The 13,075-nt window shown below is 37.1% G+C and overlaps 1 protein-coding gene across 1 annotated transcript in view; it reads left to right on the forward strand.

The window, feature by feature from the left end:
• Nucleotides 1-12,043, forward strand: part of LOC140145183 (uncharacterized) — a 34,437-nt gene extending 22,394 nt beyond the window's left edge. The window contains exons 8-13 of the mRNA XM_072166957.1: nt 702-1,013; nt 2,242-2,509; nt 4,589-4,737; nt 6,142-6,346; nt 9,030-9,146; nt 11,889-12,043. Coding sequence (XP_072023058.1) covers nt 702-1,013; nt 2,242-2,509; nt 4,589-4,737; nt 6,142-6,332 — 920 coding nt within the window. The 3' untranslated portion in view covers nt 6,333-6,346; nt 9,030-9,146; nt 11,889-12,043. The remainder of the gene's footprint in view (nt 1-701; nt 1,014-2,241; nt 2,510-4,588; nt 4,738-6,141; nt 6,347-9,029; nt 9,147-11,888) is intronic.
• Nucleotides 12,044-13,075: the final 1,032 nt, after the last annotated feature.

Consider the following 13,075-nt stretch of genomic DNA (forward strand, 5'->3'; position numbering starts at 1 on the left):
TTTGCCCGCACTGCAGGCAGGTTGCACTCATGTGTGTAGGTCTGCAGATTGAATACAATATGGTGATGCCATATTAAACTTCCTGCACGAAGTTAGTGAACAACTTCGTCTGTCATCAACTACCTATACCTTCTGAATATAAAGTGTGATCTTATCTCATCAGTGGGTAGTGGCGGCAGGAGGATTTGTTTTTTCAGGGAAAATGGGTAGGAAGAAGGGTTTTTTTTCTCCGAACATTTGCTGAAACTTAAAATTAACATTTTGGGCAGAAAAAGTGGAAATGTCTCCTTATTGGGCTATTTCAATTGAAATACTTACAAACCCTATGGAAGACATGACCTAGATTTCAAGTGGAGTCACTCATTTACGTAATCCTATTTGAAATTTACACTCTCTCTGTGGAAGATTAAGGTCATGACTTCCATAAAAGGGAATAGATTTCAACAGGAATACCGTAGCCAATTTTAACTGGGGAAGAAAAGTGAGTGGAAGTAAGCAGCACGATTGGGGGATTATATCCTCCTTGCTGTCGCCCTTGTATGTCTACAACTAATTACCATATCTGTAATTGTCCACATGCATCCATTGATGCGATGGGTCCCGACGGAACACTTCAAACAGAGATTAGACGTACACCTGGTGGTTGTGCCACCCTTGTATGTCTACAACTAATTAACATATCTGTGTTTGTCCACATGTAGCCATTGATGTATTGGGTGAAGACGGAACACTTCAAACAGAGATTAGACGTACAGCTGGTGGCGATGCTATATTCCCTCCTGTAAAGAACAAAAAAAATATTCCGCGACTAACACCAAACGTATTCAATGGTTTCTGGTGCAGTTTTGACCAAGGCCAACTTGAATGCGGTCAAATGAATGAAGCGTCCCAGGGCACGCCATTCATCAGTGAACCCATTCCTGAAGATTTGGCATGGTTACCAGACTTTCTCTGCTATACCACTGATGATAACCAACCTGGATATTGGAAGTTCCCAAGCTTCTACACTGAAGGTATATAATCATTCAATGTGTTTGGCAATTTACACCGCTTAGACCTAATATTCTGTCCACTAACAACGAATGGGGTATGAATCTGCCCTATAGGGATCGGGTAGTAACGTTTGCAGAGTATTTTTATGGGACATGAGAGCAAATTAGACACATCAAATTGCATTCTGAATACGAGGAATGTCCTTCTGATATCAAATAATTTTGATTTTCCTGAAATTCGTGATAATACAATTTTTATGGCAAATGATTCAATATTGATATTTTTCATATTTTTTATATTTAATAGTCCCCGAAGTAAACTTTCTAATGATATGTATTTAAGGTGTATCTGGCTGGGAGGAAAAGTCGTCCATCATTTGAAAATGTTGACCTTTCGTATTGAAGATATAGGCCTACATCCCCCCCAAAAAAAAAAAAAAAGATTTAAAATTTTAGTTAGAGCGATAGATAGAGAGAGACAAAGTGGAGACATTAGAGAATGAATTTAGAGAAAACCTTCTGATAATTACAAGCACTCGCTGACCAGCAAGACCTTCCCTTTTAATCCGATAAGCTGATTATCTATTTGTTTTCATGAATTGGAAGACATTCTTTAATGTATTACTGAGCTCAATCATTTGAAATTACTGGAGCGTGAGCCACCCAGGCTGGTGGCTCAGCATAATATTTTATTAACAGAAGGCTTTCTCCTAATGAAGAGAGAACGGGGGGGCAGAGAGAGATAGGGAGAGAAGGACAGATAAGGGGGAGAGGGAGAGATTGAATTTTAAAATATTGCACGCTTCGTGATATTTCGAAATGCGAAGAAGATTTTTAAAATATGTTTATATTTTGTCAGCTATCATAAATTCGGTTGCCATCGTTTTCATATCAACAAAATGTTAAGGGTAGACGAGGTATTGTTGGTCGAAGCAACCTAAAAATCGATTTTCATTATCTAGATCAATATATTATTGAAAATTAACACCTTGATGTTTTGCAAACTTGCTTAATTTATTGTTGTTGATGAGTTATTTACATATTACAAACGTGTTGTTGTTTCAGCCCTCTTTACAACGTAACTCAAGAACCGCAGTACCTATAAAAGTATATCTGGGATATGTTAATTCTTCTACACGCTCGCTATGAATTGAGCAATACAGTTTTTGCCAAAGCTCACTACCATTCGTAAGATGCTGTGAACTACCAAATTACAACAGTTTAAAATAATTAATAACCTTAATTTCAGAAATCATCAAATGTGAGCACAAAAGAGCTAATATCGACTGTGGCGATCGTTTCGTTGACATTCATTACGCTTACTACGGTCGCAATGACAAGAGCACCTGCCCTGCTAAAAAACGCCTAATGAAGGACACAGATTGTCGGGCAGACACCTCAATGGAGACTGTCGGTAAGAGGTGCCAGGGGAAACAAAAATGCAAAGTTGAGGCAAAGAACGGCGCTTTTGGCGACCCATGTCGTGGAACATTCAAATACCTACGCATAAAATACAAGTGAGTGCGCTTGCCTTTCTTTTTGAAATAAACGATTCCAGTCCGATCACATTATGTAATGCGATCAAGCAAAATCAGACGGAACTCGGAAATATTGATTTTGAGATATAGCCATACAAAGGAAATATTTTCTTTTGTTTCCTGTTGTTTTGGAAACTCTTTAATTGCTAATATCTTTGGAGATGGTTTTTTAATTTTAATTGAATTTTCTGCAAAATTCAGATTTATAAATGCTTTTTACCTATTATCCTATAGGAAACTGAAAATTTAATATTTCCGAGTTCCGACTGATTGCAAAGATCTGGACAAGGGGGAGGATTTTATGCCTATGGATAAGTCGAAGAGCAAAGATTATTATTTAATTTGTGATGTTGGCATAGAATAACAAAATCCTGAGTATGTTAAAATTTTCGTCCAATTTTAATTTTGTTATTCTTTATTCAAAATAATATTAGTCATAACTGTCGGGAAGGTTTTCTGTCCATATCAAGCTTAAATAAGAAGGAAAGTGACAAAACCATACTGGCTATTATTTTGATCGTTTTAGCGTTTTATGGCGGACATAAAACTCAACAAATTCGGCTGATTCCAGTTAGGTGGAAGTAGGGACATGTAAACATTACAAATATTCCAAAAATATTATAAGATCGTATATTAGGCCCATGAAAGTCAATTCTGCGTTTTTCGTCACTTTTTTTTCCAGGTTGGTGAGGTGAATTTTTCATTTTACATTATTTCATCAGATTTCATTATTGACCTAAAATGCGTGTTGATTTAAAGCAAAATGGAAATAAATGCGACGAAGAAATTTTCACGAAAGATAGGGACTAGAAAAGTTAGAAAAGAGCCTGGTTTTGCTTCCAAGTTATGAATTTATATGTTTTACAAACAAAATTATATGTTTCCAATTGCTAAAACACTGATACTTTGAAAATAATGAATTATTTTGGCATTTTGAACATTTGACGCGGGTATTTTGGTTTCCAAAAAGTGACGCGGGCGGGGGACGATAAACTCGGAATCGACTTTCACGCGCCTTATGGCTTTAATTGATATTTAAAGTTTAAAGTGTCAAATCAATTATTAGAGAGGTTGCGATTCCCAAACGCCGTGATCGTACGCCCGTACCCCTATTTATTCAAATTCACTCCCCTGTGACGGTGCGAGGTCGTTTATACAGCCAGTATTGACGCTTCTGCATGTACGACAACGTAGGAAATGTGCACAATTTGTCCGTTTTACAATAATATACTGCGCCAAGAAAGTATCCTTACACTTGTAAAAATAATCACAATTTCAAAACCGAACCATATTGGAATAAATTTGTTTTTGTAATAGATGCACGATGTAATTCTGCACATTATGACACCACATTGAATCCAATGTGACCTCAAGAAGTAAAGTTACAAGCAATTGAATGGACGAAAGTCCAGTTTTAAAAATGACAATCTGGCCTATACAAGCCGCAAAAAGATTCCAACAAGCGCAACAAAGAGACAACACATTTTCTTTAATGAAGCTTTATTTAAATCAGTTTTTTTTTTCAGTTTTTATTTCTCTGTACTTTTCATAACTTTCTTTTTATTTGTCAGTTCTTTTGTTTCAGTTTTCTTTTGTTCCTTTGTTTTAAATTAAAGACATGCATAAATTAGCCATACACCACTCTCAAACCAGATGTCTAGTCCGTGAAGTTTGAATAGGCAAAATTGTCACTTTTAAAATTGGACCTTCGTTTAACAAATGCTTGTAACTTTGCTTCTTGAAGTCACATTGGATTCAATGGTCTTGAAATTGTGATTTTTTTTCCAAGTGTAAGGATACTTTCTTGGCGCAGTATATGTCACGTGTCATATCAAAACGAGACACTTTTGTGCATGCTATCAATTGTGAGTGTTTTACATGGGGGTCCTGGCTAAAACTGAAAAATATGGTGAAGGAAAAAAGGGAGGAATGTAGGTCTATACTATGAAAACCTAACCTTCATGTGGTTGTGGTGTTTTTCTATGGTAATTCGAGTCAAGTTATGTTTCACTTCTTAATTTTTTTCCATTTACCATTTTACACATTTCTCATTAAAAGGTGTACAGATATTCCAGTCCCCAAGACGTTTGCCACTGGACCATGTAGGGACAATCCCTGTGCTCCTGGGAGCACCTGTGTCGCTAAGAAGAATGGCAAATATGAATGCCTTTGCGGGAACAACAAGAGTGGCAAAAACTGTGATGAAGGTATTATTTATTTTATTGTTTTATATACCTTGTAATTTTCTTATGTCATAATTCGGTCGTCATTCACTTTTCATCTTAGATCATCCTATTAATGTCGATCATTATTGAATTTTGACAATTAAGGTGGTGTTGTAGTATACTTCCTTACTCTCTCTTGAATCGACATAGACAAGGGAATACGTAAACTAGAAGTGTGATAAAACATTTAAAATAATGTTGTTGTTCAGCGTGTATCTCATAAAATGTTACAATCTAAAAGAAAAATACCGTAAAACCCTGTCTACAAGCATATAGAGTGCCTCTGATGAAAGCTACATTAATCCAGGCGCCATTATGGAATTTGAGCAAATAAATTACGGATCTAAGCATATACAAACAAGTATTATTTTAAGACCAATCTATTGTATTAGTATATTTACGCTTTCATAAAAAACATTATATATGCTTGTAGACGGGGTTTTACGGTATATCTTTGTTTACCCAAGTCTATGTAAAGCTATGTAAGTAAATGGGCAGACTAATCACTCACTTTGTTTTCCCGATTCTGTGGTTATGTGGTTATTTACAAAAATACAGAAAATCCTAGTGGTCCAAGTTTCCCTACTTAACAGTGGCGTAGCTTAGTGGTTACGGCGTTGGACTCATAATCTGAGATCCTGCTCGACGTGCGTAGGTTTGAGTACCCGTCCCAATACCGTGTTGCGCCCTTGGGCAAGGCGCTTTGCCTCGCTTGCCTCACCCTAGCTAGGTGCAATATGGGAATCTGTTAGGGGTATAGTCACAGTCGTTGTACTTTTGCCATTTGTATGCAGCAAACGTGGTTCCGACATATTATTATGACGGCGGAATAAATGTAAAGCACTTAGAGGCTGTTTACAGCATAAAGCGCTATATAAATATCTACATTTATTTTATTCAAATTATTTATTATCATGGCCGTCGGTAAATTGGCGTTGGTGAAAAAAAGAAGTCAACAATTGGCAATTTTTGTGTGCATTTCTTATGCAGGTTGATGAAATCAATAGTATACATGTAGTCCAAAACTGCAAATCTTGGATGTGACCTCTCCCTTTTTTCATGTTGACGTTGCCAAATTAAAGGATAATGACATATATAAACGTAAAAGTGCGTTTGGGTAAACATCGGCAAAAAAAGTATTTCCGTCGGTACACTTACCAGTTGTGCCCCCCGGTTCCAATAACCTAGCTACACCACTGCTACTTAGGGAGTTGTGATTTATCTATCACCCTTGAATTAGCTATTGCGCAATGTATGGAAATAATATCATGTCTCATGCTCAAGCAAATTGACTGTTACTTCTAAACAAAAGCTCTAAAAATCTCGCTAGTCAAAAAGTATTTTGATATTGCGAACAATTTTAGAACCGCCCTTGTTCTATTACAGGTCAGTCTATGTGCAAGGCGTCTGGTGATCCTCACTACACAGACTTTAATGGCAGAAAATTCGATTTCCAGGGAGACTGTACGTACGTGTTAGCCAGACCAGTCGGAGAAAACCCTCCATGGGAGGTCCATGCTAAAACAAACCACCATCGGCAAAAAAGAAAGTCACAAAAACCTACAAGGTCACTGTGATCATCGGAGATCAGGTACGGAAATGCGAACTATTACATTCATGACATTGATTGTTTCATACACTCTTGGATAGCGAGAAACAAGTGATATTGTATTTATTACCTCTAAATAATGCACGGGCGCGCACTCCGCGTACTACATGCAGTGCTTTCGGACGCGTTCATTTTTCTTGCAGGTTGATGCATTTATATTTGCTTGTGTTTTCCAACACTTTAGTGACAATATTTTGTTACAAAAATATTAAATCTCATGGAATTATTTTTATTCTCTTGTATCAAATAGGTTAATAAATGCGTACCACTACTTGCGCGAGAAAGTGTACATAATAATGCACTTGTACTGAGATGTTGATGCGCCTAATGCACTCCCCGTTCGGGGCTCGTGCATTTAGACGCATCAACATCTATGTACGCGTACATTATTTTGTACAATTTCACTCCCAACAAGTGGTACGCATAAACCTATAGATAATGCACGGACGCGTCCTAATCGCAGTGCTTTCGGACGTGTTCATTTAGACTGCGGTTTGATGCATTTATATATGCTTGCATTTTCCTACATTTTTAGTCACAATTTTGTTGTAAAAATATCAAACATCATGGCATCATGGAATTTTTATCTCGTGTTTGTATGCATGACGTATCAACATCTCAGTTCTCGTGCATTATTTTGTACAATGTTACTCCCAACAAGTGATACTAGTGAATAAGTAGTCGGAATGATAACATTCATACGATACCTTAAAATAGGCTTACGTTTTGTTTTCAACGCTTATCAACCTACAATCTTGGGGGAAAAGTACTTGTAACATTTAGCACACTCGAAATTCCGTCCAGAATTTAATATGATCATGCAAATGACGTATATTGTGTTTGGGAACAAACATTACATCTACAACAATCATGACAATAATTAAAACTTCCCCTCTCCCCCATCAATCAATATTGGAACACATTGGGAAACATTGCACGGGTGAAGGGACAAGTTTTCCGTTCTTTACACGCAAGCATTCCAAAACTTTTTCCAAGACTGTAGTTTTTCCGGTCACGTGCCTTAGATTTATGAAAAAGTAAAAACATGTTATATTCAGATCCATGATTTTATTACCCTGTACAAAAGGGGTGTGACCCGATCCACCCCAATTTTCCTTCATAAGAACTAAGATATTGGTGTCAGGAAATTCATATTTTCTCATTACCCCCCCCAGTAAAATTTAAAGCCCGAGAAATGTTTCATTTAGATGGTGTGAACAAAAACGTGGTGAACTGTGGTAACCACACCGGAAGTGTTTATATAACAGTATCCGGGGTATTTTCTTATATTGTGTTTTTGCTTCTCATATCAAACTCACTGCAATAATACGACTCAAACTTTGGAAAAATATTGTTTTATGATAGGCCTCGATGTTAGATATAAAACAGCATGATGCAGTCATGTCTACAGTAGAATTCATCTCGACCTTTGCAGGACTTAACCCCATTAAAAGCTATTAAACCAAGATAACACTCATTGAAACAGCTCAACTGATTAAATCGGATCTTCTCTGGCTGTGCACATGTGACTGTTTTCATGTGCGATATCGCAATAAAGTTTGCGTATTATAGCTTCAGTTGGGTAACCGATTATAAAGGAAACGAAAGGAAACAATGGTATGTGTACTTTTGTTCACGAAATGAGACACAGACCTGCTTTTTGTTAACCAGCATTCTTCAAAATGAGCAACATAATGATTGTTGACTTAACACGGTTTGAAAATAATTTCTTCATATTTTTGGTGTTATCTGTCGTTTACATATCCTTCCTAAAACACAAAAGTGCGACCCTCTCCAAACATCTAAATTATCTAAAAATTTAGGACATGTTACAAAACTTTATTTTCTAGAACCTATTTAGAATAATTTAAATGTAGCTTTTACCGTTTTTTTTTTGGCATCCTTCAGAAGTGAGCGGTCCGATACCAATATTTTCGGTCAAATCTCCATTCCATTAAAACGGGGAGTTGGCTAGCTATGCCTTGCCCTCACTCATATTTTACAAAAGTGCGACCATTTCTGAACATCTAACCTAGCTGTAATTTTAGGTCATGTTAGAGAAATATATTTGCTAGAAGTTTTGGAGAATAAATAAAATATTGGCTGGTTATTTTTCACACAGTGATGTTAACTAGGCAAGTGTCCATTCTCCCAACATACATCATTTGTAGAGGTCACGCGACAATGGTGAGAGCACTGTGTATTGTGTATAGGAAAACGGACAGTAACTGCAGTATGGAACATGTAAAGATTGGACCACGCTCTTTTCAGATATTATGGAACCATGAACGAAATAGATAACAGACCACGTACATGCAGTCAACTTGAAGTCTCAGCATCACTCAATAATGAGGGCCGATTGTTCCATGAAATGCGACAGGCATGACTACTACGCGCATACCGCGTATTTTGCGGTCAAAAACACGAAGATACGCAAAGCTCTATCGCGTATACGCGAAGGCAACGCTAGCGTGATTGTTAGACACGTCACGATCGAATGATCGGCCCTCATGAATATGCGAGAATTCACAGCATACAATACACGGGGACTTTGACTGTTGATACGTACTCTGTGTATGGAACAAACAATGGGATGACGTTGCACGAAGTTCACAAGCATGACAAGTTAAATCCGTCATTTCTTTGTTTTTAATATTATTTACAGAAGGTTGTCTTTAATCAAAATAAAGAAATAGAGATCAATGGAGAAGAAGTTATGACGCCAGTTGATTCTGAAGCTACCGACGGAGCTTTTGAGATACTACCAGATGGTAAATTTGTGGTACGTTACATGCACATGTATAAAACGGTTTGTCGAGGCCTGGGGAGGCTAAGAAAAAATTTGAGCATTACTCCGGCCCGATTTTGCTGGGATATATGCGCGCGCAGCGGGCGAAAATTCATGTTCTATACTATTTGAATTGACAGCTGATACTCATTACCCATCTGGTTCATTTCGCGCCAAGCAAGCAAAACATTTCAATTTTACACACTTTTTTTTAAATTAAGGTATTTACCGATCTAAGAACAAGGAATCATTTTTGATATTTATTTTGATTTTAGTTGTGAGGGGATCAAAAAAGAATTATAAAAAGGAAAAAGGAAATATTTAGCTGCTAATTTAATGTTTTAGTTGGCTTTGTCATCATGGTCATAATGTGTATCTGTATCTTATTCACTTTCTTCAATCTTTCAACTTCCGAGGTTTTCCTTTCTGTCGCTGGCGTACCAGATATACTGGGGTAAGACATCAGCAGGGTAGTGCACAGCTTTATTTTACTGGTCAAGTTTACGGGGATAACTGCGCCTATCACGCAAAACTTGTTATACTATTTAAGCCCTATCAAACTTGAATTTGTATGTATACAGGATGAAGTGCTCGAGAAAATTTTCAATTTCATACTATAATTTTAGCCAAAAATCAAGGTATAATACTGAATGTTGCCTGTATTTTACAGTAAGCTTACTTAGACCAGGGACATATTTTCCGAAACGTAGAGGGGACATTTGATATTGTGTCCCCTCCCCCAGTGGCGTACCGTGGCCGCCCCAACCCCGGGGGGCTGAAGAAGAAACAATTTTGCCGCCCCTTTTTTAACAGCCCGAAAAGGTTGACCCAATTTTTTTCACGGTCGTTTCGCTTTTTCAATTTATGGCGCCCTTTTTTCTTTGCTAATTCGTTTTGCCGCCCCTTCGTTTTTGCCGCCCTGTTTTTGCCGCCCTTCTTCTTCCGCCGCCCCTTCGTTTTTGCCGCCCCTACTTTGACCCCGGGGCTGGCGCCCCAAAGCCCCCCAAAAAATACGCGCATGTCCCCATCCCAAAATATGGAGGGGATATATCCCCCCTGTCCCCACGGATTGACGCCCATGATCATGACCCGAGTGTAAATTTCCTCCTTTGAACCTATCATCCTAAAAAGGACCCCAAAATGGCCATATAGGATCATACCATTCATACAGAGGGCAAAAATTAAGCATATCGAAATATTCGTCTTTACCTATTACAAAAATGTAACATTCCCAGCAAACACAAAAACGTTTTTAAAACGGTTTAAATAAAGTTATATTTTGGGTTTTGGTTTCGGTAAAAACGTTTTAATAACATTAATGTCGGGTTATATAAAGGTCGTGAAATCGTTTTAAAACGTTTTGTATGAAAACACACTGCAACAACAATTTAAAAATGCTTTCGAAATGTCATTGTAAACTATTTTTGCAAACATTTTTGACCAACACTTAAATAACATTATGTTAAAATATTTGTACCCAGCAAACACAGAAGTGTTCTTAAAATGTTTTTTACGAAACGTTTTAATAGCATTTAAATGTCGGGTTATATAAAGGTCGTGAAAACATTTTAAAAACGTTATTGTATATAAATATTTTGGGCAAACATTTTTTGCAAAATATTTTTTTCAACCCCAAAATAACATTCTGTTTAGAATGATTTGTACCACGTTTTCAAAAATGTTTTTGGAATGTTATTAAAACGTTTTTATACCCTTTATATAACCCGCCATTTATATGTTTTCTGTAAAACATTTGTGTTTGCTGTGCAGTAAATTACCAACCAATGTTATTTAATGTTATGAAAACGTTTTATACCATTATTGTACCCTTAATATAAACCCGACATTTAAACGTTTTCTGACAACTTTTTATAACCTTTTGCGAATGATGTCGAAAACGTTTTGTGTTTGCTGGGTTGTTTGCTTAGGACCTGTATTTACCCAGTTACGAAGCTAAATAGATCCTTGTATGTTGTACAAGGGTTGAAAATTAAAGTTGATCCAATATTTAATAAAATGGAGGCAAACTGTTCATCAAGCTCATAGGATTCAGGATAAGAATAAGGCGGGGGATAAAACAGTCAACCGGGACATCGGCAGTTACTCTCTTGATCACGTATACCATCCACTCATAAGAACTCAGCAACCGAGGGATGCGAAAGGGATGCGAAAAGTGGATCCCCAGTGGTCATTCTGAAGAAGCCATCTGCCAAGATGGCAAAAGTCTAAATTTATGTGAGTATCCTTGGATTTGACAATCACAAACCAAACTTAAGGATAAGAATAGTTTGCACTATCTTTGCTGTGAAACGTACTAGCCAGACAGCGCAAATAATTTAAACTATTCTTTTGCTGAAACCACTAAGCTAGACGAACATTTTGCCACACTTATACGAAAATTGACGCAACTTAAAAAGCAAAGAGCACAGAAGGCACCCACTTCCAATAATAACCCGGTAATAGAGCTAAAACCTCACAATATTAGATAAGGAATTCTTCTGCTTTGAATTTTATAATCATAAAGAAACTGACAACCGATTCAATTTCAGCGTCCTGGGTGTATCCAAAAATAAAGCTGGTTGCCCGCTTCTACGAAATATAAACCGACTTAGAACAAACAATAAACTTTTTACTTTTTGATCTTTGACCATAAAACGAAATAAGTTTATGCAAGAATAATAATTATGTTATTTGCGGTTAAAATAATATGTATCTGCTACTTTTGTATCATTTTAGATGCTGGAATCAGAAATACATGGTTTCAAAGTCAAATGGGATGGAAAGGCTAAGGTCGAGGTTATTGTCTCTAACAGGTGGGCCGGTAAATTGCAAGGATTATGTGGTCCTAGTGATGGTGATACATCTAACAACTTTAAGACATCTAAGGGAGTCAAGGTGAGTGCTGGCAGATGTTCACATTGGGATATTTCAGTGAAATCCACACTACCCCTGTGGAAGATTTTGGAAATATCTTCCACAATCCATACTCCCTCTGTATTATGGCTTTACCTATATCTTCCACAACTGGAGTGAGTATTACAAATGGAAGTTACCCAATTGACCATTCTTTTCAAAATCAATACTGTGGCTGACTTTAGCTAAATCTTCCACAGGGGTAATGTGGATTTTAAATGGAATAGCCCATTGCATCCATTGTCGCTCAAATACGCATCATTATTATAGAAATAGCTGAAAAACAATGCTATTATTAACTAATTAGCAGAAAAGGGTGATTGCATAAGATATATTTCAATTTGTTCAGTACTGCTGCATAAAATCAAACCACGAGGCGAAGCCGAGTTGTTTCACGCCAAACATAATGATGTTGACCGTGTTATATGAGACGATGGAAAACATTAACATTATTCTCATTCTTAAACACGTCAATTCAAATGAAGATATTAATCATAAGTATACCAAAGTTTAATCAAACAGTTTACAAGGTATTACCTAGAGTTTAGAATCGATCAGTCCCGTTGTTACTATGCACCTTCAATTGGTTTAATTAGCGAGTACGAGTATCACGTCGACGCAGACGCGCTGAACCGTGTTGTATCGTGTCATAACACACAGCTAAGAACCAATAAGATTGTAGGAACTTTCTCAAGTGTTTAAGATTCCCCTAGTTTAAGATTCCCCTATCATTGACAATTATTTTGTCGCCAAAATATACCGTAAAAACTCGATAGTTAGATTAATTATGTGCTTACCATCGAGCGCTTTTAAAACATGCAAACAGGAAGAGCCCCATCCACAAAAGTGTAGATGGTTTTGAGCAAATCATCAATACACATAGTAATATACGAACAGGTAAACATGCAAATGTGTGTCTCAACCCCATTACCTCAGCTGGTAAGTGCTGGTTTCAAAAGCACATATGCTAACAGTAGCGTAGACAGCGGGGGGGGGGGCAGACAAACAAA

This window comes from Amphiura filiformis, unplaced genomic scaffold (genome assembly GCF_039555335.1).
Source record: "Amphiura filiformis unplaced genomic scaffold, Afil_fr2py scaffold_165, whole genome shotgun sequence".
Taxonomy (NCBI): Eukaryota; Metazoa; Echinodermata; class Ophiuroidea; order Amphilepidida; family Amphiuridae; genus Amphiura; species Amphiura filiformis.